Source organism: Euleptes europaea, chromosome 6 (genome assembly GCF_029931775.1).
Source record: "Euleptes europaea isolate rEulEur1 chromosome 6, rEulEur1.hap1, whole genome shotgun sequence".
Taxonomy (NCBI): Eukaryota; Metazoa; Chordata; class Lepidosauria; order Squamata; family Sphaerodactylidae; genus Euleptes; species Euleptes europaea.
In genome coordinates, this window is record NC_079317.1 from 61333938 (window position 1) to 61361458 (window position 27521).

At 45.6% G+C, this 27521-nt stretch overlaps 1 protein-coding gene across 1 annotated transcript; it reads left to right on the forward strand.

Moving 5' to 3' along the window:
* Nucleotides 1-24535: 24535 nt before the first annotated feature.
* Nucleotides 24536-25951, forward strand: CHST1 (carbohydrate sulfotransferase 1). The gene has a single exon (XM_056851087.1). It carries the CDS (start codon nt 24576-24578, stop codon nt 25833-25835), a length of 1260 nt encoding a protein of 419 aa, XP_056707065.1. The 5' UTR covers nt 24536-24575; the 3' UTR covers nt 25836-25951.
* The last annotated feature ends 1570 nt before the right edge of the window (nt 25952-27521 follow it).

The window sequence follows — 27521 nt, forward strand, 5'->3', positions numbered from 1 at the left end:
CTGGTCTCTCCTGTCAACCCCCACCCGCCCCCTGGAGGCCAGCCCGCATCTACTAGTTATCGGGACGCGTCCAATCCACACTGAATGCTTAGCGCGGCGGCGGCGCCTTTAAGAGTCAGAAAACTCAGCCCAGCCATCGAGCAGCAGCGAAGTTGTCCGCCGGTCGGCCGGAGCCGCCGCTGCAGCCGCCGCTGAGGTCTAAGGCCGCCGCCGCCGCCGCCGCCCCTCCAGGCTGAAGCGGTCCGGCGCGCCCAGTTCCCTCGGCAAGAGCAGCAGCGCGCTGCAGCGGGGAAGGCAGAGCCGGCGGGGGTCCCCCCCTTTCCCCAACGAAGGCCGGGCGGCGGAGGCGCGCTGACCCCGGAGATGGGGCGGGGGAGGGGCCGGCAGCTGCCGCCGCAGATTTGGCACATCTGGGAGGGATGCTGCCTCCTCGCGCCGCCTAAGCGGGTCGCTCGCCGCTGTTGTGCAGTTTGAGGGGGGCGCAGGCAGCGCGCGCGCGCACCGAGGCGCCTGAGCAAGCCAGGCGCCAAAACGCCGGCGAGGGGACGTCGACCCCCCCCACCCCCCCGCCCGCAGCCTAGACGAGCCGGGCAGCGCAGAAAGGAAGGGCAGGGCGGCCGGGACCCTCGCCTCGCCCCGCTTCTCCTTCCCCCGGCTGAGGCTGAGCAGCAGCTCCGGAGAAGGCTCCCCTTCGCAGCCCCCTTGCCGAGGCGAAGGCAGCGGGGGCAGCTCGTGGCTGGCACTGCAGGGAGTGTGTGTGTGTGTGTGCGGGGGGGGGGGGACACGACGCCCCGCCGGAGCCTCGCCGCCGGAGCCGCGCGCGGGTCTCCTCCTCCTCCGCCGGCCGCGCGTGCGTCGTGCGAGGAGGGGCCGGCGCGAGGAAGAGCTCGGCCCCGAGGAGAGGCAGAGGATGCCGCGGCGGCCGCCCGCCCGCGGGGACGGAGGGAGCCTGAGGCGCCCAGGGAAGATGGAGCCGCCGGCCGGGGCGGCCGCCCTGACGTGAGGCGGGGACGGACCCGGAGAGGCTCCGCGTTTGCAGAAGGTAACGGCCCGCGGTGGGGAGGCGGGACGCGACGGGGCCGAGGAGGCGCCACCCCAGCCCCTAGGCGCCTGCTGCTCCGGCCAGCCCGGGCATGGGGGGCGGGGGGGGGGGCGGATGGATCTTGTTGGGTATGTATATAGTTGGGGAGTAATCAAGGGGGACTCATTAACAGATCTCTCTCTCTCTCTCTCCCTCTCTCTCTGCGCGCGGAGGGTCTCTGCGGGCGCTGCGGCGCGGGTGGGACGTGATCCCCTTGGGAGGCTCGGGCGATGGTTGGCCCGGCGGGAGATGCTGCTCCGGGTCGGGGCGCGCGCCAGGTTGCCCGGGGCAGCTGCGCGCTTTTCCGACCCTGCCGGATCCCCCACGCGGTCCGACTCGGGGTTTGAACCTCGCCGTCGGATGGCCGGGGCGGCGCTGGCCGCTGCTCTGGATGGATCGGACGAGCGGGTGGCTGGCGTGTGCCTGGGAGGCTTGCTCCACAGGTATCGGCGCGCGCGGGGGGGGGGTTCTGTGTGTCGGTGCGTGCACACGTGGGGCTGGCTGGGACAGGGCGGCTTATTATCCAGGTACGGGAAACTGGCTCTTGGGAAGGGCGGCTTCAGGAAATCCAAGCGCCGCCACCACCGGCTTGGGTAAACTGGTGCGAAGGTGACGGTCTGGTCCCGAATTACGAGTCAGGCAGCGGGTTGGGGAAAGAGGCTGGTCTAAGAACGCATGAAGCGGAATCAGACCCTTGGTCCATCAAAGTCAGTATTGGGCAATTACGCATGGGTTATTTTGCCTTGGATTTGCCACGCTCTAGATGCACATTTCCCCCATCCAAATTCTCAAAATTAAGCTCCCATGCAGAGTTTTGAGAATTCAGATGAGAAAAATGTGCATCTAGATAGCAGCAAACCCAAAGCAAAACCTCCCAGGCATAATGGTCATAAGAGGCAATTGCCGGCAGCGGCTCTCCAGGGTCTCAGGTAAAGGTCTATTCACAACACCTACTTGCCTAGTTGCATTAACTGGAGATGCCGGGGATTGAACCTGGGACCTTCTGCCTGCCAAGCAGATGCTCTACCACAGAACCATGGCCCCTCCCCATGACAAGTACTGGAGTTCCACAGGAAAGGTCAGGGCTCGGGGCAACCACAACATACAGTGTCTTTCAGAATCCCATCTCCATCCTACCAAGTGGGGGGCAGGGTTCCCCACCTCATGCAGAACTAGGAGGCTGGGCTGGAGAGGAAGATTCTGCTTTAATGGGCAGCAGTTCTTTCTGGAGTTCTTTCTCAGCGCTGCTCTCTTTGGCTTTCCTAGGTAGTGAAACTAACAGCTGGAATCCCCAAACTTGGTGTATGGATAAATCCTCCTAATTGACACTGGTATGTATAGTCCTTCCCCTGGTGGATTAGGATGTCCCCTACCTTCAATTCCAGAATAGCCCTAGTAACCTCCCAATTTTATTTGAGGTGGCAAGAGGAAGCATACTACAGTATGTGCCTTTCAGCAACCTCAGAGCCTTGGAAGCAGAACAAGGGTGTCAGCAAAAATTTCTCCCTTCCTTGATCGTCCCTCATCACATGAAGTGATGACCACAAATATCACATGCAGAGACAAGATGTGATAGGTTTCTTGTGTGTCTCTGGCCCCCCCTTTTTTTAGGGGGGGAGTAACAGTTTTGGGAAGGGAATTCAAGGTTTCATTTATATAACTGTATTTGTACCCCAAATCGACCTGGAATATCACAGAGAAGTGAGAACTAAAGGTTTTTTTTTCAGATGGTCAATTTATAGTACAAATAAAGGAAGTAAAACTTGTGCTTTTAGTTGTTACATGGCATCAAAAAAGCCCTTCTGTTTATTGCATTTTATCCAGCATTTAAATTGTAAGATACTGTTGCTTAGGAGAGTCAAGTCTCTCTCCCTTCCCCCCCCCACCCCAAATTAGTAGGGCCATTTCAGTTCTAAGTACTGCCTGGCATGTGGATGTGTCCCAGGCACTTATTGGATAATATGTGTGACATCACCACTAATGATGACAACTTCTTTCCCCATCCCACTACAGATTGTAAAACCAGAGCTGAACCTGTAAAGAGTAGAGATGCAAAGGAATCAAACCGGACTAGTTTTGAGACAAAGGTTTGATCTCTCTTCTTCCCTCTCCTTTCCAGCAACAAGTTTTCAGACTCTGTCTTAAAAACCAGAGCAGTTCTAGCTCTCATACAAATTTCTGTCTTGCAGGCAGTTTTCCCCTGTAGACAGTGTGGCACAGATAGTCTAATCTCTGCGTAAAGGTATGCTGCTTTTACCAGTGTTCAGCAAGGGGCTATCCTCTATCTGTTTATGTATGGATTGGTTATTGCGGTATTACTTTTGAATTATAACTTGCAAAGGCAAAAATGGAGTATAGGCATGCTTTGTAGTGATGTTTCAAAAATCCCTAAGGAAGGATCTTGTACTAAAGAAGTCCAGAGATTCTAATGGGTTGCTGCATATTCCAGAGGATATCATATCCCCAGAACCCCATCAGCAATATCCATTATTTCATACGATCACCTTACAGAGTATGCTCACAGTACTTCCTCCCCCCCCCCCAATTTTGGACTGACAACATATACCCAAGGTGTCCATCATGGGAGAGGGAAGGAGCTCTTACCAATATCCAGCCAAGTGTAAATGAAACCATATCTTAACAGTGGGGGGGCAGGCAGGAAAGCTGAATATTATGATTAAGGCTTGGGCTGCTGAAGCAAGCATCTATTTGGTGCACCAGAAGGAAGATTTTTTATTCAAAAGCCGTCTGTTGATGGGCATTTAAAATAGCTGGGAGCCCTTTTGAATAAGCATTTGCCGAAGATACTCTTAAGTGGATGCCGAGAATGAACGGTACTACACTGGTAATGGGGAAGGAGGGTGGGATAGAGATGGAAATCGGGTGAAACTGCATAAGGCAGATACAGCCTCTGGGAGAGAGAATGAAGCAGATGCAGGCTAACAGTTGTAACAATAAAATATGTATATTCTTTAGGGCTGGAGTCAGATACAAATGATTGATTAGTTTAAAATTACATTTATGCCTCATAAAACAATTCCCAGCTTTTAATAGGTATTTATTTAATTTTATGTAGACTGACCATTCCAAAGGGTTTGGAATGGGTTCTGATACTGCCCAAAATAAAAAGTTTCCTGTCTCCAGGATCCAGTGTTTTACTGCAAAACTTGGCGTTACATGAGTTTCTTAATCTCCCTCCTCCAGGAGTAATGCTAATGCAGGGCTCACGGTTATTTGACAGGGAGAATCACTGGGCACAAAGGATGCCCAATCCTTCTCTTCTTCACTGATTCTACCTTACATATGCCTCCCTGGGAAATTTTAGCTTTCCCCCATCCAGCTGGGCTCACTTTCTATTTGAGTACCCAGCTGTTGAAAAAATTAGAAATTAGGAGAGCAATTGCAGGAAAGAGTGAGTGGGGATGTGAAGGGTTTAAGCATACTGCTGACCTGCCTTTACAGGTGTGCCCCCTGCATTTCCTCTTGTTTCAGTAAATGTGGGCTTGGGGCTACATGCTTGCTGAAATAATGTTGATTTTAGTTAATTGATGCTGCTATTCCTTATGCATATTTCGAAACATGTTTATTTTGGACAACTAGAAAATGAATTTAAAGATGCCTTTTTGTGTGCGTGAGTGTATGTGTGAGTCTAAGAAGCATGTCTGCCAAAATGCTGCAAAGTACCTCTGCTGTTTATACAACTCAAAGCTGCATTGCCACCTGATTTTTCTCACATTCCAAAGACATGGGCCCATGCCCATTTCCTCACTGATTCTCCACATTTGCTTTCAGAATGCAAGTAGGGAATAATAAGGCAGGAAGTGGTCTTCAAATGAAGCCTCCTATTTATGTGGCTTCAGATTGAGAAAGCTCCTTCCTACATGTAACCTCAATCATTTCTACCTCCCTCCTTCTCCCAGTATATCTCCTATAAAAGGAAACAATTGCTACCAAATTGGTTTGTACAGTGCCCCTCCCTTTCACTTTCTTGCCATCAAGGGCAGCCACTCCAGTTCCTCTTTCCCCAAACTTATCCGCTTAAGGGGCAATTGCTGTCCTCTAAATGATTCCTCCCATTGTGTCTCTAACCCTATTGTCTACCCAGAATCTCTTCTACTGTGGCTGGGTAAATACTCATCCAGGTTGCAATGCCTCACTGGATTATTACACAGAATACCTTAAACTGAAATAATCAGCAAACAGCATCACTTACAGCATAATCTCAGCTGTGCTGAAAGGGATGGAATTCTGAAAAACAATTCTGACATCACAATCAAGGAAGATATCAAAAGAGGAGCTGTTGTCATCATGAATGAGTTGGATGACATATTACATCTCTTCAATACCATGTTTTGCAAACCACTATCCTCAGGAGTTAAGTGGAATTGAGAATGTATTATCCACTCATGTACAGGAGCATATCCATATGGACGTAGCCTAGGAACTGTGGCCTGACACCTTTTATCTATTGCCATGAAACAAAACCAGGCAATTTAGGAGGCCCCATTGTCTCAGGCATCAGCACAATCATTGTAGGTGTGTTGAGTTATATTATCGACTCCATCCTCAGACGTTATAACAGCAGTAGCCCAGCTGTTTGCATGAGACTGCCTTCCTTAGAAAATATAGTTGATAGTCTCCTGGACAATACCATCCTGACTATTATGAATGTTGAATGTCTATGTACCAACTTGATAACTTTCTCCCCATAGAGGCTTACTTGTCCCCTTCTGTTCTGTCATCCACCAGCAAGTGAAGACTTTTGTTTTGTCTGGCATTTCCTCAGGGACACCTCCTTTGTGCCATATGTTTTGTTGATTTTCTGTTTTGTATGTGTATTTTAGCTTGTTTTTAATTGCTCTGATTATGTGTTTTTGTTTGGTTTTAATGGTTTTTAAGATGTGTTTTTATTTCGTATTTATTTTGTTAGCTGCCTTGGTGACCTTGATGAGGGCAGAAAGGTGGGATATAAATGTAAACCCACCACAAAATGGACTGCTAGCAATCAGGAACTGCATTCCTGACAGTGCTACAGCAAACTTGGCTACCAGGCTTCAACAATTTGTTCTCACCCACACTTCGTTCAAATTTGGCAACAACCAGTAGTATCTGGAAATTAAAGGCAGAACCATGAGTACCCACATGGCATTGCATATGCAAACATTTTCATGGCTGATTTAGAGAAACATTTTCTCAGCTCCTATCCATTAATTAATCTCTTGTGCTAGAGATTTATTGATGACATTTTCACTAGGACTTCAATAATTTTCATCCCACCTAAGCATGGACCAATCCACACTGCAGGTCCATTTTCTGGACACCACTGTACAATTACGTAATGAACACATAAACTTCCCTTTATATATTAAAAAACCCCAGTGACTGGCACATATACTTGTGTGCTTTCACTTACTACCCAGAGCATATAAAATAATCCATTGTCTACAGCCAAGCACTATGTTGTGTGTGTGTGTAAAGTGCCATCAAGTCGCAGCCGACTTATGGCGACCCCTTTTTGGGGGGTTTTCATGGCAAGAGACTAACAGAGGTGGTTTGCCAGTGCCTTCCTCTGCACAGCAACCCTGGTATTCCTTGGTGGTCTCCCATCCAAATACTAACCAGGGCTGACCCTGCTTAGCTTCTGAGATCTGATGAGATCAGGCTAGCCTGGGCCATCCAGGTCAGGGCAAGCACTATGTTACATGGATGCATATGAAGCTGCCTTACAGTGTTTCAAACCATTGGTCCATCAAAGTCAGTATTGTCTACTCTGACTGGCTGCAGCTCTCCAGGGTCTCTGGTAGAGGTCTTTCACATCATCTTCTACCTGATATTTAACTGGAGATGCCAGGAATTGAAACTAGGACCTTCTGTGTGCCATGCAGATACCCTACCACTGAGCCATGGCCCATCCCAAAAACTATGTTACTGTTGTAACTATGTTACTGCTGATTTGCACCAATCCCTCCAATGGGGATTCTCACCTGTAGGATTTTCAACAGGCATTCTTATAATTACAGTATCCACTAGTAAAGTATAGGAGCAGATTGACAAAAGCAGACTGGTACCCTGGACTAGTCTGCTACAAGTCAGGCCCAAAGAAAATAACAGAACACCACTGGTTACCACAACATAAACCAACTCAACAAATCATCAATGATTTGCAACCTATTCTGGGTAATGATATCTCTGTCACATAGGCTTTAGGCGGCAGACCTTTCCTTGCCTACAATGTAAAATGACTTCTCACCAACAGCAATGGATTGCCTAACAGAGACACAACCAGGTACCAAACACTGCAATAAAGGCAGATGAGAGCCTTGCCCCCACATATACCTGGATAATATTATTACAGAACATAATATCGGTGTACCATCTTGTGCTCATCCACTCGCTCATCCGTTAACAACAATGCCCTTCTGCCCTCTACGTTGAACAAACAGGACAGCTGGTTCTTGTAGGTTATCCGGGCTGTGTAACCGTGGTCTTGGTGTTTTCTTTCCTGACGTTTCGCCAGCGGCTGTGGCAGGCATCTTCAGAGGAGTAACACTGAAGGACAGTGAGTGTTACTCCTCTGAAGATGCCTGCCACAGCTCCTGGCGAAACGTCAGGAAAAAAAATACCAAGACCACGGTTACACAGCCCGGATAACCTACAAGAACCAATGAACTCTGACCGTGAAAGCCTTCGATCAAACAGGACAGCCCCTACACAAAAGAATAAATGGACACAAATGTAACATTAAAAATCACATTGTTCAGAAACCAGTGTGTGTGTGTGGGGGGACATTTTAACTTCCCAGGATGTACTGTAGCTGATTTGAATGTTATTGTTCTCTAGAAGAACTGGGGATCCAATGTGAGATTGCTAAATTGGAATTCATTAACAAATTCAAGACATTGTCAAAGGCTTTCACGGTCAGAGTTCATTTGTTCTTGTAGGTTATCCGGGCTGTGTAACCGTGGTCTTGGTATTTTCTTTCCTGACGTTTCGCCAGCAGCTGTAGCAGTATGACACTGTCCTTCAGTGTTACTCCTCTGAAGTTGCCTGCCACAGCTGTTGGCGAAACGTCAGGAAAGAAAATACCAAGACCACGGTTACACAGCCCAGATAACCTACAACAGTGATGGCGAACCTTTTAGAGACCGAATGCCCAAACTGCAACTCAAAACCTACTTATTTATCGCCAAGTGCCAACACGGCAATTTAACCTGAATACTGAGGTTTTAGTTTAGAAAAAACAACTCATAACACCTGGTCTCCCGGAGCAGGGATCACTTGCTTCTCTCTCTCTCCCCCTCCCTCCTCCGGGGGCCAGGTCTACCAGCCAGGATGACCTGGCCTCCAGCGGATGGCTTTTCCCAGGGGCCAGGTCTACCAGCTCCGATGACCTGGCCTCCCGGAGCAGGACGGTGGGGTGGGGGGAGCAGTTCAAAGCCCCCACCACCCAGCTGCTCAACTTACCCGCGTGTGCCGGCAGAGAGGGCTCGGCGTGCCGGAAGTGGCACGCGTGCCATGGGTTCGCCAACACGGACCTACAAGAACCAAATTCAAGACAACCCACCCCTTCCAGGTTTAACAGGGACCTTGGATTCCTGACTCACTGTAGATGCTAATAGCTTGCGTATCCAACTCCTTACAGTTGTTAATCTGTTCCAGTATCTCATTTCATCCTGCATTTCTATTTTAATTGAATCTTGTTTTATACCAGCCTCTCTTTACAACATCTCTCCCCACCACTTCTTCTGAGTATCTAACTAAGCATGAGGGATGTATACCTCTGTGCATCTGAGGAAGTGAGCTGTGACTCATGAAAGCTCATGCTGAATTAATTCTGTCAGTCTTCAAAGTGCTTCCACAGTTTCAGATGTTTTTCTTTTTTTTTTGCCAAAGTAAAGCAGAAACTCAACTATGTAATTTAAAGATGAATGCAAGAGAAAATCTTTAATTTCATGTATAGGGCAACCCTAAATCATACAGCAAATAGGGGTGCATTTACATTCTGGCACCAATGTATTCAACACGCTTGATAGAAATGCAGATACTTTGAGGAAAGAGGCCAAGAAAGATTAAGGGAATGAAGATCATGTCCTATAACAGTAAGGGAAACATTGGATGGGAAAATCCAGCATAGGTAGTATCCTGGATGACACTAGTCAGACACAATGGGCGTGAAGGTGTGTTCTAAGGGGCCCTACCTGAGTTCCTAGTCAGTGCTACTGCATCAGACCTTTACTCTCCTGACAAGAGGTATACCCAAAACATTTTAGATTCATCCTGGGATTTGATACACAAGCAAATTCTGGTACAGAGCAGTCCTCAGGATTTGTAAATCCATGAAAGTCAATGGGTTTAGAAGGGTGTGTTTCTACTTAAGACAGAATTGTAAGAGAACCTTTGCTTTCAGTTAATCTTTTGTTATATTGCCATTATAACAACTAATACAAGAACACCGGACTTCAGCAACACGTTCTACACATACAGCTGATTACATTGATGGAGCTTCTAACTTTGTCCCAAAAGTCTTATTTTATCCAAAAGTAAGCAGGTCCATAAGGCAAGGTGCTTCATCTATGAAGAAGCAGCTCTGGACCAATTCAGAACACTCATTTTTATAGGTTTCCAGAGTTATCCCTAAGAATAACCAGCTACCACACATGATAGGACTCACAAACTAGTCTTATAGTTTTGGAGCAACAAAAAGATCGCCCATGCACATGTACTCCCTAAAATCATATAAATGTTTTGTTAGAACATTCTTGTTACTTCCAATCATAGTTATGAATGTTAGAGCTAGTGGTTACAACTTAATCATACATATAATTCTTTTTTTAGCCTTTAAGCAGTATGCTTTCATATCATCCCTTTGTCACTGGCTAGGTTGTTTTCGCCGCTCCTGGAATTCAAGAGATAATGATGTATTTCATATTTTATTTGTTTAATTAATTAATTAATATGCCTTTCTCCCCTAATGGGGATCCAAAGCAGCTTACATCATTCTCTTCTCCATTTTATCTATTTATCTATATTATATGCATGTACATATACAATCTATTTATGTATATATCTATTGACATATACCCAATTGTTTACAGATTACTTAAAGTTATGTTCTTCCAAAAAACCCATTCTTTATTCAACCTGCATACTGCTCTAATCTGTTTTATTTGGGACCCTTTATTCTCTGTGTAACATTGAGAGGTATCTTCTGGTGTTAGCGGCCAACTCTGGCCATGGCCTGCAGGAATGCCTTCTATCCTTTTAGCCAAGGCCAGCATCAGCCCTTCTATGTGTTCCTTGCAAGATCTGTGACATTGAGCATAGCCTTAAAATACGTGTGTGTGTGTGTGTGAGAAGTGCCGTCCAGTCGCAGCCGACTTATGGCGACCCCTTTTGGGGTTTTCATGGCAAGAGACTAACAGAGGTGGCTTGCCAGTGCCTTCCTCTGCACAGCAACCCTGGTATTCCTTGGTGGTCTCCCATCCAAATACTAACCAGGGCTGACCCTGCTTAGCTTCTGAGAAATGGTGATATCAGGCTAGCCTGGGCTACCCAGGTCAGGGCAAGGAATGATTACTGCCCTCTAAATAATTCCTCCCATTCTGTCTCCACCCCAGTAGTTTGTCTAGGACCTCTTATACTACAGTTGGGTAAATATTCACCCAGATCACAATGCCTCTTTGGATTGTTGAAGGCTTTCACGGTCAGAGTTCATTGGTTCTTGTAGGTTATCTGGGCTGTGTGACCGTGGTCTTGGTATTTTCTTTCCTGACGTTTCGCCAGCAGCTGTGGCAGGCATCTTCAGAGGAGTAACACTGAAGGACAGTCCTTCAGTGTTACTCCTCTGAAGATGCCTGCCACAGCTGCTGGTGAAACGTCAGGAAAGAAAATACCAAGACCACGGTCACACAGCCCGGATAACCTACAAGAACCTCTTTGGATTATTACATAGAATGATTTTGGTGCCATACTCAAACCAAAATAATCAGCAAACAGCATCGCTTATAGGATAAATGCATCTGTGCTGAATGGAATAAAATAAACAGCCTCAGAAACAAGTCTGACATCATAATCAAAGAAACTGACAGACTGACAAAAGAAGGGCTATTGTTGTCACGAACAAGCTGGGCTAAATGCAGGAGGCTGTTTCCCTTTCCCATTTCATCCTGCATTAGATTTGATGTTCATTCTACTCTGCTGTTGTAGTTTGGAAGTGTCTCACGTCTATTCTAGGTGAGCTGGTTTCTCTTTTACTTGGAATTTCTTTTATATTAGCCTCTCTTTGCAGTCTCCGCCCCCCCCCCTTCTGAGTATCTAACTAAGCGTGATGGATGTACACTTCTGGGCATCTGAGAAAGTGAGCTCTGACTCACAAAAGCTCATGCTGAAGTTAATTTTGTCAGTCTTTAAGATGCTGGCTGCAATCCTGAAGGGGGGATCTCCGTAGGAATTGGAGTGATCTTGTGCTGGTGTAGGTTCCACTTTATCACGCAGGGGCAAACACACTGATATCTGGGAGCCACAGAGCTCCACCAGCCCTCGCTGCCAGTGCAACCATGCTGGGAACTAAATCCTGGAAGAGAATGCCCGCGCCAGTGTGGGGGAGGCATTTCCAGGGGCAGAGCTGTCTTTGGGCAGCTTCCTAATCCTGTTCGCCCCGGGAACGCCCCCTTGAGCTGCGGCGTGGCTGTGCCATCTTTTTTGTGTGGCACCTTTTTTGGTGGCACAGCCTCACTTTGTTCAATGGGGCATTCCTCCCTTTTAATAAACAGCTTGTTTGCCCTCCGCGGCTGGCTGCTGCCTAACTACCCCCCTTCAGGATTGGGCTGCCCGTCTACCTCCTGTGCAGTCTTGCCAAATTAAAGCAAAAACTTCACTGTATAATTTAAAAGAGGGGTGCAAGAGAATGTTTTTAATTTCATGGACACTTAGCATTTTAGAGTAATCTTAAATCACACAGCAAATGGAGGAATGCATTTATATCCTGACTCCAGCATATCCTACAAGCTTAACGGAAATACTTTGAGGGCAGAAGCAAAGAAAGATAAAGGGAATGAAGGTAAACGCCCTGTAACAGTAAGGGGAGCCTTGGGTTTGGAAGAAAGCCAGCATAGGTGGATGTAGCTTTAAAAGACTTCTGAGCAGAATTTATGTAGGGTACAGTATGATGCTTTCCTCAGGAATATGTGGAATTTGCTGGGATCTGAATCTGTTATTGCAGGGAATTTAAACGAATTATACGAGTCACTAAAAAAACAACCAACCAATAAAATTTCCTAGATTCAAATAAATTCTAATTCTAAATTTTACCAGATTTTTAGCTCTTTATTATATCAAACATTTTCTCCTCACAGCACAACATACTTTTATCTTCTTCTGTCTTATCCCTACTCATATAGAAAAGGAATGGAAATCACTTGTGTATATCAACAGGTATGGGCCATCTTCAGTAGCTAGGTCTGGGAGATCCTGCCAAATTCTTAAAACTGTTTGGAGAGTCCCAGTTTGTTAAATGCAATTTATTTGTTGGCTAGCTGAGTTTGATTCCAGTGGTATACACAGGATGGAGTCTATTTGTAGTGCCTAGAAGGAAATGTTTTTGCTCTTTTAACATGGGCTTTCCCATTTTGATTTCCTCCTTTTTTCTGGTTGGACATGGGTGCCTTTAGCCAATAATTTCAGCTATTTCACCTTGCTCCCATATCCTCTCAAATATGCAACAAATGAAACTGTGTCCAAGTCTTAACTCTTGCCTTTAAAACCTGTCATCTCCCCTGTCTGCAAGGAAGCAGCATTTGAATTCAAGAAACAAAGTTATCACTCAGGCAGTTAATATAAGCAGCAAAGCTACAGTTTGTTCATTTCTAATGATTTTTTTTTTTGCAGCGCAGTAGCTTCATGTCTGTAGCTGTGATAGAAGTACTAATTGAAAGAACATTTAGACAGAGAAGAAGAGAGTCTGACTCCCTAGTTGGGCAGTCAGTACTACCAGAAGGCTATACTGAGCTCTAGGATTCCTCTGTTCTTATGCTATGTGCATATCCCTGGGGAATCAAGCCTGCACGGCAACTCTACAGTCTGGCCCTGAAACCTAGCCTCCCAATATTAGAGGGAAAGGTACATTGTATATAATGTCCATCACCACCGAGCTTGGAAATGCAGAGAAACCCCCTCATATGATATGTTTAGCACTGGCTAATGTTGTAGTTATGATCCAACAGGAAAAAAGTCAAAATTAATTGTTGCCCTCCAAATCATGTGAACTATGTCATGGGCTGTCTGTCTACCAGAACCTCTCCTGTCTTCATGCAGATGGCAAAAGCAGCAGTCACCACAGCCCCGTTATGGCACCAGTGTCTGGAATGTATCGCTTCTTACCGTGTGCTGTCAGTGAATGTGGAATGTATTGCTGTAATGGAGTGCATACAACATGCTGTTCCTCCAACAGAAAGGCATTTTCATTTGCAGAAGAGAAGCTGGTGACCCCTTCATTGTTCCTGAAGGTCTGCTGACCCCCAAGGAAGAAACTTTGGGAGGGACTCAATGAGTTGCAACTGGTGGGGGAAGTGGGCAAGTCCTGTACTAAAAAGTCTGCAGATTGTTGGGTATATACCCATATGCTCCGGTCCCAGGACCAACATGTTATTTTGAAGTTAAGCACAAATGCTAGTTCCTCTGACGTAGCTTGGACAGTAGGAAAAACCCATTAGTTAAAGGTCATACATAGAATATGTTTTAGATAAATGAGGTCTGCTGCTAACTATCTGTATATTGTAGTATACATGTCCTGTAGCTGAACTGTGCTTTGGATTAAGGCCTCTGCATTCCCCTGTCTTGCAATCAAACAAAGCCATGTTCCAGCAATGTAGTGAGCAAAACACTGGATATTGACCTTGGAAGATTCAGGATTCAGGTCTCATGTCATCAGTGGGAATTATTGTTGTGGCCACGAGCAAGTTTTTATCTCTATCTTCAGTTCCCCATTGGCCAAATGGTGAAAACACTAATACCTCACAGGTTGTTGAGAAGTTGAATGAGATAATAAAGGAAATGTGTCTGTCTCTTCTGGGTCAACAGGCTTGGCTGGTCAATAAACCCACAATAGCAGTAGTTAACCTCAGGAAAAGAGCTATAAGCTTCACAGATAGAAAAGCAGGAAGCTAATAAAGTATTCCAATGTCGTTGAAAGGCACCCACCCTGAATCTGGGAGCAGTGCATTTCAGTCTACCCAGGCAAATGCAAGATGTCGCCTCCCTCCTTCAACAAAGTCTTGTTTAAATTCACACCATGTATATCAGTTAAAATAGTTTAACACTTTAATTGCATGTATCAAAAAAGCTTGTTTTGTTCCAGTAAATCATAAGTTTGGGGTAAATAGGAGACTTGCTTACATAGGGGTTCCACATAAATAGCTGCATTTAAGGAAGGAAGGAATATGAGGATAATATATTGAAGAACTTAGCCTTGGATATGCTGAACATCCAGGTGTGTCAAGTATGTGGCAGTTATGGGCAGCTTGATGAGTGTGCCTGACTGTTAACATGGTGGTGAATTCTGGTAAACATGCTGCAGCGAAGACTCCCAAACGCTGCAGTAGTTATGATGTCAGGTGGAGGAGTCTGAATCGTGACACTGGAGTGGGCTTGAACCATGTTGTGCCTGTGTGTTCCTCCCTGTGTACATGACAGTGTGTGGGGCTTGTATCTGCTGTGTTTGTGTGTCAGCTTGTCAGAGGTGGCCTTTTCCATTCTCGTTTCTTTAGCATCCTAAATCTCCCAGAGCTTTTCTGCTGTTGACAATTGTGTATAGAGCCAGCCCCAAAGTCCTGAGTCACTGTATTGTTTCCATGGAAACAGGCTTGTTCATTATAATCTGTTTTAGGGGTAGTGAAAATATAGTACAGATGCTGCTAGGAATTGGACAACAGCCAGAATCATAGTGGTGAGAAAGAGCTAAGTTTTCATCATGTTGGGTGAGGGGCTCGTGCTCTGTCCTCAGATCTCTCAACAATTGCTGCGAGTTAGTCTTGGGTGAGTTTTCTGCCTCTCAGAACCTGCCATGACTGTATGCTGTGTGTGTGTGTGCCACTCTCTCACATACACAACATTCATTTTCCAAATGAATCTTCACACTGCCATTTCTGTACCTCACCTGTTGCTGCGAAACCTTCAGTTTGCCCCTGTCACGGTTGTTATCACTTGCAAGCAGAAGACCCAAACAAGGCAAAATGCACGCACCCTGTATAGTAAGTCTTGAAGGGACCAAGGAGAATGACATTAACCACTCAACTAGGATTAGCTGCTTCAGATCCTTCCAAGAATAATATGTCTTTTTTCAGGTCCTCTCTGAAGCTCCTAAATATAAAATCAAAAGTGATCAGGATCACCCAAGCCTTGGTGGCAACTTGGGTACTAATAATAATATGCCATCTTCTTGTTTTCCAGCCATTCTTATCTGCTTCATAAAAAATGGGTAGGAATTCCTTCCCACTAGCAGATGCAGCCAATGTTGGAGTGAAATATAGCAATTCAAATCTACCCAGAAAGCAACCTTAAGGCAAGAAATCAATAAGAAATGTGACACTAATTTAATATTATTGAAGAAGAGAGACAGAATAGGCAGCATTGTTGGGACTTGAGCAAGGTGTGAAAGGAAGACCAATACACACACTTTTAAAACAAACAGCCAAACTGGGGTCAATTTAACACATAATTGGAAGGCCCAGTTATAAGGTCCACATTATTGAGCAATGCTAATTATGTTGTGGTGAAGCAGAAAGGAGAGGTGTTTCTGGCATCATTAAACTTCACCCACTTTACATGGTGCTGCTTATCATTTGGAGAGGTCTACAGAATCTGGATTTTTGGTGGGAACAGATCAACAGGCCCAGATTGTAGAAACTGAGGGAAGAGAATGTTGTTCCATGATGCTGTCCTGGGATCAGTCTCATCATGGGTGATTACTGACTTATAAGGTCATCCTCTAGACTCTAGTTATTGATGCTGAGGGCATTCATCCTGTGAAAGGGACCACATTCTAGCTGTGATGGTGGTACTAACAGACAAGTAGGGTTGCCAAACTCCAGGTACTAGCTGGAGATCTTCTGCTAATACAACTGATCTCCAGCCAATAGAGATCAGTTCACCTGGAGAAAATGGCCTCTTTGGCAATTGGACTCTATGGCATTGAAGCCTCTCCCCAAACCCCGCCCTCCTCAGGCTCTGCCCCAAAAAGCTGCTGGAGGTAAAGAGGGACCTGGCAACCCTATAGACAGGGGATCATGTCAAAGCCCATCCCTTTGTGAAACAGTGTGTGTCACGCTTCTACTAACTGTTCAGAGCAGACACGTGGGTGCTGAGACCTCCTTAAATTTCTCTGGCTGCAGCTGACCAATTCATTTGATAGCAGCTGATTACTGTCTGTTTGGCTGGATTTCAGGTTTGCTTTTGAAGTTGTGTAGTGTCATGTACCTGTTTAACTCCAAGGCCACATGTTGCCCTAACCTGGCATAAGTAGTATCAGCTTGTATTTTCCTGGGAATCGAGCAACACTGGGTGCCAAGTGGTCTGAGGTCATGGCTGACCTTGTGTCCACATAGATGGAAATCAGCAGTTTAACTACAGAGCCCTTCAGGCTGTTCTTGTGCTACACAGTAACAGATGTTAGCACTACAGTCCTAAACAGAGTTACACCCTCCTAAGGCTATTGATGTCAATGGCCCTAGAAGGGAATACCTTTGTTTAGGGTGGTACTATGAGGTACCTACTCAGGTACCTACCGAATCTCCCAGCATGTACTATTTCCCCTTGTAAAAAACTGCTTTTGGAGCATTCATCATTCTAATTTGGCTACAGTAAAACTAAACAAATATATAATTTTGTTTTGGGGAGATTTAGTTGATTCAGCAATGAAATGGGGAATTTTGATGCGGAGGGGGGGAAATGAGGCCACTACAAGCCTGTTGTACCTATATCATTGTACAAGAGTGTAGCAAAGCAGGGGTTGGTTTCAGACGTATGCTTTCACAGAACTTTTTAGGTGACTGTCCAAGAGTGTACCTAATTGTAGTTAGCTTGGAGAGCTACTGGTTGGGCTATTAAGAGATTGAAAGTCTCTCCTTTCTCATATAAAATTATTTATGATTTGCTACTCATCAGAGATGATCCATTTGGGTGGTTATGAATATATATTCCCAGTGAGCAAAAAATTGTATGCAACAGCAGTGCAGTTCTCTAAAACATAATTGCAAACATGACAATGCATTAATTTCCTCCTGTGTGAGCATAACACAATTTTCATCGATGTAGGATAGAAGCTTTATGATCGCCACCAAGCATCCTAATATGTGGCAGACTGCTTCAGTGTCAGTGCAGACTGGTTATCTGGCAGAGAGGGTGCCTGCATTGCTACAGCCCACCTTTCAAACTGTAATCAGATGAACCTTCATTAAGGTGTGTTTGTTTAAATTACAGACCATCTTGTTATTCAAAGAAGTTGTTCCCTTTCATAAGGTTAGCATAGAGCATATGCAACAGAGTTCCTCCCTTTATTCCAGCTGCAAATTATTCACTTATTTTCTAACCAAATTGTAGGTGTGAAATTGTGCTGTGCTTGAAATCATAGCATTGTTATGATGCAAGAATGAAATCTGGCAATAAGTGTTTTGCAAGAGAGGAACCAAACATGAAATAAAGGCCTGGTGGAGAACAGATTTTGGCATATGCCCCCTCTTCAGTAGTATGCCCCCTTTTCTTTTTCACTGTATAAACAAACATTGAATTTACACCTAGATAAACACCTATATAAGCACAGGATGGAAAGTTCCAAACCTTTTAGAAGATAACCAGTATGGAGGACAACCACCAGAGGGCAGGGAAGAGCTCTCTGCTAAAGAACAAAATTCAGCAAACTATACACATGCACAAAATGCTTGGGCTGACTAGGCGCCATGCTGAGGACCTGTGAGCTCTTGACTCTGTTCTGTTTCACCTCCCATCTTGCCAAGAACAGTAAGACTAATGATCGGTCTCCCTTCCATCTCCTCACAATAAAATTCAGCAACTCCCCCGGTTGTTGGAAAACTGGTCATCTGAGTAGACTAAGGTGTGGTTCATAAACACGTGGGGAATAAGGTGGCAAAATGAACCACATCACTTCAGACTACGGGTGTGACCTGATTTATTCCGGCTTTTGGGGGGTTTGGCTCAGTTAAACCTGAAATTTTTGAAAAATCCAGAAAACCCAGATTTTCCAATTTTTTTAAGATTGAATCCGAACCCGAACAGGCTTCCCCAAGAGGTGGTAAGCGCTCCTTCCCTGGAGGTTTTTAAGCAGAGACTAGATGGCCATCTGTCAGCAATGCTGATTCTATGACCTTAGGCAGTTCATGAGAGGGAGGGCACCTTGGCCATCTTCTGGGCATGGAGTAGGGGTCACTGGGTGTGTGTGGGGGAGGTAGTTGTGAGTTTCCTGCATTGTGCTGGGGGTTGGACTAGATGACCCTGGTGGTCCCTTCCAACTCTATGATGCTATCAAATGCCAAAAAAAATCAGCAAGGGGGGATCGTTCCTAGCCCTGACTGCTTGCGGGCTCCGACTCCACTCATCCCGCATGCAGCTGGGCTAGTAGGAACGCTCCTGCCTCCCTCTCCAAGCTGCATGCCAGATCAGGCCTCCCCAGGAAGGAGGGCATCTGGCATGCTGCTTGGAGAGGGAGGCAGGAGCGTTCCTAACCTCAGTCAGTGGAGTCAGTGCGCGCATGCGGCGGGCTAGTAGGAACGCTCCCGCCTCCCCCTCCAAGCTGCAGGCTGGATCAGGCTTCCATGGAGGCCCGATCTGGCAAGCAAATTGGAGGAGGCAGGGTGTTCCTATCCACGCCACCCACCTTCTCTGGAGTCAGCAAACAGGCTAGTAAGGGGGGTGGAAGGAAGGAGGAAATGGTAGGGAAGGGGGGTTGGCGGGGCAGAAGCTGCCCGAATAGTGTCAAATAAATTCAGCATTACTCGGTTCTGCTTTTTGGCACCCTTTTTTTGGCCACAGTTTTTGCCAGTAACCCCCCCCCCCTTGAAAAATACTAAAAGGTTATTTTTCAGGGGTGTTAAAATTTGGCATATCGATATGCACACTCCTACTTCAGATTTCAGTGGGTAGATTCAGCACTGAATGTTCCTTTGCATTAAAATGTAAATAGAAAATGAGCACATCTGGGAGAAAGGTCCTACCTTCTCCCTTTGCTTTTTTTTTTTTTTTTAATATGGGAGCATTCCAAAATGTTAGCCTTCGTCTGAGGTGGTCTTCTGAAGTGGAGGAGCTGAATGAAGTTTGTAAAGTTTTTATGTATTTTAAAACATTTTTGTGCTGCTTTCCACCCAACTCATGGTCCCCAACACAGCAAACATCAAATCAGAGTTCGTAATACTATAGAGATTGATGGATGGATGGATGACAGGGGAGGTGAAGAGCTTCTCCTACTAGGCAACACATCCACCATTTCATATCAGATCCCCAGAGAGAGCAAGGTGATGAATAAGCTGTTGTCCCTGTCTGTTTCTCCCGTTGTCTGTTCCAAATTTACGCCTACTTTTTCCTCTGCCTCTTTGCTTGGGAGGGCTCATCTCCAAGTTTAGATGGTTACTTGGTACTAAAGTCTGTCTCCTAACAGGTAGCTCTCTCTCTCCCGCCCTCCTTCCTTTTCTCCTTCTTCTCTCAGGTGAGCAACTAGACATGAGGGTGTAGGCACAGAAGGTTGTTGAACAATGAAGATGTGTGTTCCAGATGTGTGGGTTGACTAGATTAAAATAAAGTTGCCAGATTTCTATTTTATGTACTTCCTAAATAAGAATTCATACTGATTAGCTGCTACTCCAAATATTTGAAGTGCCCAGAAGTTTCCAGCAGCAACAGTTGGCAGTTAATGGGCAGGACAGGGTTTCTGTATGACATGAAAAGTAACTGCTGCTGCTGTGTGATTGACAGTCCAAGTTAGTAATAAATGGAAGTCATAAATGCAATATATGTCCTAATGCGTCATATTTATAATGCTTAACTTCACAAGTCACTCTTTTATTCTGGTTTGTTGTTTTACATAGAAAAGCAGATTTAATAGAAGATGGAATCAGTTTTAAGAGATTATAAATATGGACTTGATTTTTTTTTTACATTGCTGCCAATTCAAACTAAGTAATTTTAAAGGACACGAAGTATTACTAAAGTCTCACTTTAAAAATCTGATTTGGATTCTGGAAACCTGTTTTTTAAAATTATCACATTTTATCCAGATTGTTCAAGTACAAGAGCTGACATCACTTGTCCTGCCTCCCTCATTTCTGTAAAAACTTAGATTGGGTAGTAATTTGTCTTCTTTTTTGTTAGCATTCAGAGATCCTCTATGTTGACAGTGCTATTTCAATAGTGATTTGGTCCTTAATTCCCTATCTGGGGAATGAGTAAGGTGTCTGGTTACAAGTGTAGCTTTGGGATGTACCTGCTGGAATGAGCTTAATTCTGAGGCCACCAACTTTAGCCTGACTGCTGGCCAGCCAGAGTTGGATTGGCCTGGGTTAACCTTGCTATCCAGCTTTGCGAGTAACATCTGTTTCTTATCTTGCGCTGCCTAATATATGCATTCCTCTAGAGAAAAAAATACCTGATGCTCTCACCAACTTATTGGAGTTGGGATGGCATCTGATAAATAAAAACACTGGTGGCTCAGACCAGCCTCTGGGCTCGCAAGAAAGCAGTCTCGCCTCGTCCTTATATAACTCACACAGCCGAGGCTCACAACCTCTCCCCCTTCCCTCTGCTTTAAGGCACACCACAGCCTGCCAACAGCAGTCCTCTCTTGGGAAAAATTACCGGGGAACTTTGTGCTTTTCCAGCCCCATCAGGAATTTTAATATGCTAAAGCCACAGGAGCTTTGAGGTTGCTGAACAGGCCCTGCATACTAACACACCCCTAGCCAATCCGGCTCCCTCCTGCTGCACTGTGTGCTGAGATGTTTTCAGCTCCAGAAATCTCCTCGCCATACTGCCTGTCAGCGCCTGCTCTTTCTCTCCCATTAGAAGTGGGTGGTGTTAGGCCTTAATGGGCAGCAAGGGGTGAAGGGGAGCCTGCTATGCAGAGACAGGATTTGTGCGTGCATGAATTATGCTGATAAAATAAAATGTTTGGGTGTTTTCATTCAAGCAACTCTCACAGCAGCTACTGTGGATCATAGACTCTGTATGAGCTTTTGTGGGTGGCAGCGGGGAATGGCTTCTGTATGAAGAATGAGAAAGCGGTAAACAGTGGGCTGAGGAGAGCCCTTCTCAAGGGGCATGCTCACAGCAGGGGCAGTGTAAAAATATTTGGGTAAATTAATCTGGGATTTGCCTGGCACTTGCTGTCAGCATTTTGTGTTCAGCCTCTAAAGCCTAGCAGCCCAGCCCTGTAAGCTTTCACTGCAGTTGTGGAAACAGCAATTTCTTTTTCACTGCAGCAGCAAAAGCTTCCTGTTTTGATAGCGGGACGCAGATGTCCTGCTCCCACACCACTTGCTGTGTAGTTCCTCTGAAGGCAGTTTCAGACATTGACAGCACCAAATCTGTTTGCCACTGCTTGTTTTTTGTTTGTTTGTTTTTTGTCAGGGTGTGAAAGCCAGCCCCACCTGCCTGGCCAGCATGCTGCTGCAGAAGACTTGTTATTTGAAAACATGTTATGAGTACCCCTGACACATTTTGTGTGTGCTGCAGCCCCGTTTGCTAGGGAGCAACACTGTTCCCCTCTTCCTAGTTCCTGGTCCACTGAACGGAAAACTAGGATCTGGACTATTGTGGGCATCTTCCCCCTCACAGCTGTCGACACAGCTGCATAACCCCAAGTGTATGGGGTTAAGTTTCTTGGCAATGCAAAGAGCCACCCAATGTGATGTAGTGGGCAGGGTGTTTAGACTTAGACCTGGGTTCAGTCATGGGGTCACCTTGAACTGCTTGCTAACTCTAAGCCTCATTGATCTCACAGGATTTTGTGAAGATAAAATATGAGAATGACCTTGAGGTCCTTGAAGCAAGACTGGGGTCAAAATGTATGAATAATGATGAAAGGGCTGCCTCCTCACATGGACAGGACTTGTCAACTTGTGCTTTGGTTTTGTCCTCCATACTGGATCTTATGATCTGCGTTGGCATGGTGTTTTCTAGAACTAGGCTGTGAGGTATCATAACAGCCGATTCCTGAGAATGGGGCTGAAAGTTGTTAGGAGGTGGTGTGACCTCGCTGCCGGCATAAATGCGTGTAATCACACGTTTACATGCCGGCGGCGAGGCCAGTCCCGGCGGCAACTGAGTGCCGCGGGACTGCACCTCCCCCCTCCACCGGCGTGGCCTCTCCGTGGCGCCGGCAACGGCGTAGAGAGGCCAAGCAGGGACAGGGGTGCGTTCCAGGGCGGGGCGGGGGGAGGAGCCACCACTTGGCTTCATCACCACTTTCGGCCACTTGCACCAGCGGCCGGAACAGTGTTGCTGCACCTGCTATTTAGGCTGCTATTTAGCCGGCGCAGCCTCTCTGTTTTCAATGGGGCGAAAAGCCCCAGTTAAACAAAAAAAAGCTGCAAAACGGCTTTTTTTGTTTAATGGCGTCGGGGAAACGGCTTAGGAAGAGGCGCCACTGTGACTCTTCCCTGCCGTCCCCGTACACCTCAGCTCAGGAATGGACTGTAAGTGGTGAAAACGTACAGCTGGCTAAAACGGGCCCAATTCAGATTGCCCGTGCAGCTGCTATTGGCCATCTGTCAGCAATGCTGATTCTGTGACCTTAGGCAGATGATGAGAGGGAGGGCATCTTGGCCATCTTCTGGTCACTAGGGGTTTGGAGTGGGGAGGTAGTTGTGAATTTCATGCATTGTGCAGGGGGTTGGACTTGATGGCCCTGGTGGTCCGAACTCTATGATTCTATGATTCTATGACCTCAGAAGGATGGAAGGCTGAGTCAACCGTGAGCTGGCTACCTGAAACTTCTGTTGGGATTGAACTCAGGTAATGAGTAGAGCTTGTACTGCAGTGCTGCTGCTTACCATTCTGTGCCACGGGGCTCCTAGCTTGTGTATTAGCTAAGTTCATATAGCCCTAAGAAGGTGGAACTGGTAACTAAGACTGAGTTATTTCCCCTCTTCTCCTTAACTACCTGTAACAGTGACAAAGGATATGTTATTGCTCCAAGATCTCTGCACTAGACAGAAAGAGAGTATTAGGATAGCAAGCCCTCTATATATGCTTGATTTATTTATTGATTACCTGAATTAAGACATGTCTATTTTGTAGATTATGAATGTGCTTGTCATGTTAACATTCTCCGTACAGAGTATGTGTGTGTGTGTGTGGTTCACAAGCAAAGGAAAGATTCAAGTTATTCCCAGTTTCACATACAAAGCACAAGAAATGCTTGTGTATTTATGCTGGTGTGCCGTTTCACTTGCATATCCCATTGTGCCTCTTGTTATCAACACTCTTCAGGCCATTTAACCCATCCCTTTTAGTCTCCTGCTCCTATAGCCTAGGCGATTCTTGAACTGCCATGTGGCTCTGTAGATAAAGAGGCATTTCAGGTTCAAGCTATGGGCAAACTTAGTAACATTTTAGGCAGGGAGATGGCTAGATTAAAGGGAAAAAATGATCACATCCCAAATTAAGAGAAGCAGCAAGCTTCTGAGGATTTTCTAAAATGAAGACGCTACTATTTTTTGTGTCTTAAAGTTATGAGAGAAAAAAAAGAAACAATTTGGAAGTTCATGGGTGGCATCTGCTAAAAGCCTCTGGAAGGATGTGAGACCAGAGTGGATTTTTCAGCAATCACAGGGCAGGATTTCTGTAGCTCTCATAACCTTCTTTCCTTTTTCCTTGTGCATACTTAAAATTATATATAAACAAAGAAACATTATCGGGCCTTGCAAGAAACTTGGGGTGCATACAGAGGGGGTGGGGGTTCTCGTGCATTTTATCTTCACAACAGCCCTATGAGGTGTTGAATGGTCCAGGTCGCTAAGTGTTATGGCTGCATGAGGATTTGAATTTGGATCTCTTAGGTCTAATTGATATACCAACCATTGCACCACAGTGGGACCCTCTGGCCATGAGGAGTTGCCCTGCCTGTGAAACGTATTCTCCCCGTTCCCCACAAATCCCTAGCATTTACCCCCCCCCCAAGTATAATTCTACAAAATCCAACTTTTAAAATTGGAACATATTATAAAATACTTAAATCCAAAAAATGCTGCCCATGTATGTCTTCTGCTTCCAGGTTGCAGAATATTTTTCATACCCTAATCCACCTCTGTGTGTGAAACAGCTTGGAGGAAGCTTGTGCTCCAACAATGCTTCTTTCCCTGCTTCAAATGATGTTCCACAATTAATTTCTATTATAGAATAGGTAATCTATCAGTATTATATTTAACTAGGCTGATTCTCTTGTGTTGCAGATACTAAAGCAACCTGTGAAGAATCTCCATGAAGGTGACCAGCCATGCAATGTTCCTGGAAGGCTGTCCTCTTACTTGCTGTGGCCTCTATTGCTATCCAGTACACAGCCATCCGCACCTTCACAACCAAGTCCTTCCACAGCTGCCCTGTACCCAACCCAATGAACTGCAGCTTGAATCAGGACACTGAATCAGCAGACAGACTTTGTGATGAAAGCCCCACCTTTGCATATAATCTTTCCAAGAAGACACATGTCCTCATCTTGGCCACGACCAGAAGTGGCTCCTCTTTTGTCGGGCAGCTCTTTAACCAACATTTTGATGTCTTCTATTTATTTGAACCCCTCTACCATGTCCAGTACACCTTGATCCCAAAGCTGACACAGGCCAAGGGCTCCACAGACAGGCGGATCATGCTGGGAGCTGGCCGAGACTTGTTGAGGAGCCTCTATGACTGTGACCTCTACTTCTTGGAAAATTACATTAAGCCCCCGCCAGTGAATCATACAACAGACAGGCTGTTCCGCCGGGGAGCCAGCAAGGCTCTGTGCTCCCCACCAGTTTGTGAGGCACTGACAACCATTGATATTCCGTTGGAGGAAGGAGACTGTGCGAAAAAATGTGGCACTTTGAACCTAACACTGGCAACAGAGTCATGCAAAGATCATGGCCATGTTGCTATCAAAACTGTGCGGGTGCCCGAGGTCAGTGACCTTCGGGCCTTGGTAGAGGATCCCAGGCTCAACCTGAAAATCATACAACTGGTGAGGGACCCCAGGGGCATCCTTGCCTCTAGGAGTGAGACATTTCGAGATGCCTACAGGCTTTGGCGGATCTGGGATGGCACGGGCAGGAAACCATATAACCTGGATGTGACGCAGCTCACTATGGTCTGTGAGGACTTCTTGAACTCTGTTTCCACTGGACTAAACAGGCCATCATGGCTCAAGGGCAAATACATGCTAATTAGGTATGAAGACCTGGCCAGGAATCCCTTGAAAAAGACAGAGGAGATGTATGAATTCCTGGGCATCCCCATGGACAGCAATGTGGAACGATGGATACAGAACAACACAAGAGGAGACAGATCTGCAGCCAAACATAAGTATGGGACAGTCCGAAACTCAGCAGCAACAGCTGAGAAGTGGCGGTTCCGCCTTTCCTATGAAATTGTGGCGTTCACGCAGAAAGCCTGCCAGCAGGTGTTGGTACAACTAGGTTATAAACTGGTGTCCTCTGAGGAGGAGTTAAAGAACCTTTCCATCAGCCTGGTGGAAGAAAGGGACTTCTTGCCCTTCTGGTAACACAAACATTAGGGTTTCGTATTTTAAATCTGATACGAGCCATTTCCTAACTGTTGCCTTACTTTCCCTTTCCCCATTTATTCTTTGAAATTTGCACTAATTCTTGAATGGGAAACTCAAAAAAGAGTTAACGTGAAGAACGCATCTCCTCTCAGACCATGGTATGGAATATGAGTATTAAAAGCAAATTAAAGAAGCAAACTGTGGATGGGTAGCAATGTTTACAAGTCACACTCACACAACAATGTATAAAAGGAAAAAAAGTAACCCTCAGGCTTTCCACCATGAAAGGTGCCTGGGGGACTATACTTTTGCACTGTTTACTTTTACCATGTAAGAGGTAACTATAAATATATACATATATATATATGTCTAATTTATGAATAGTGTTGTCACTTCCCGCCTAACTCTTCCTGATTATGAGCAGGTTTTACTGTTAGCTGAATGTGGAATATCTCCTTGTTTTTAATCTTGTTTTGATATGTCTGTTTGAGTCATGTTATCAGGCTGGTCGCTGATCCATGGTTTGTTTAGTAACACCTATGACATTTCTTTGTGCCAAAAAGAAAAAAAAATGGTTTGCTGAACAGCAACAACAGACCTTTAATGCTTTATCTCTGTGTTTTCTGCAAATAAAGAATTCAATAAAATCAATTGTTCCTGGGGGGTGACATTCACCAGGCCAGTCTCAATGACCCTTTACTGCTACCCAGGACAGATATGAAGCCCTTTAACTGATGTGGCAAACATTGTATCTGGTGGAGTGGAATGGGACAGCAGGTAGTTTCATCTTCAAAGGCCCATGTATAGAGGCAGGAAGAATGATGGGTAGTGCAAGTGTATTATCTGACTGCAAGTGACCACATGGAAAAGCAGTGGTCATACCAGGGAGAGAGTAGTATGGATTTTAATTTCCTGCCATTTTGATATGTAATAAAATAGAATTACTGTAATTAAGTCAAAACATGAGCGTTCACCAACCTCAGTTTGCTTAAGTATGGTCTCTCCCACCACCACTACAAACTTTTGTTTGGCTGGAGTATTCAAGCATACCAGAGGAGGTCCTGTAGCTCAGTGGTATAGCATATATCCACCTGTATAAGATCCCATGTTCAGCCCCAGAATTCCTAGTTAAAAGGATCACTGATGTTGCAGGGCTGGAGAAGACTCGTGTCTGAGACCTTGCAGAATTGTTGCCAGTCAGAAGATACTGGGATAGACAGCCCAATGATTCAACTCAAGGCAGCTTCATATGTTAATTTTCTTTTTTAAAAAACCCATCTGCTGTTTGCCTGGTTTATTCCCTCACTCTTGAAAGCCCAGTTAATCTTTGCATTCAGTAGTTGCTTTACATCTTCCCAATCATAGTGCTTTCAGCGTTCAACAATTGATTGGCTGAATCTTTGCCAGAACCTTAGGGCCACATTCACAACACATATTTAAACTGGATTTTTTAACCTGCTTACATACATAAATGCCGGCAAGTTGCAACTGACTTATGGTGACCCCATCAAGGGGCTTTCAAGGCAAGTGAGAGGCAGAGGTGGTTTACCATTGCCTTCCTCTGCAGAGTCTTCTTTAGTGGTCTCCCATCCAAATACTAACCCTGCTTAGCTTCTGAGAACTGACAAGACTGGGCTATACCATGCCATCTTCCCTCCCTAATCTGCTTAGATCTTAAGAAAA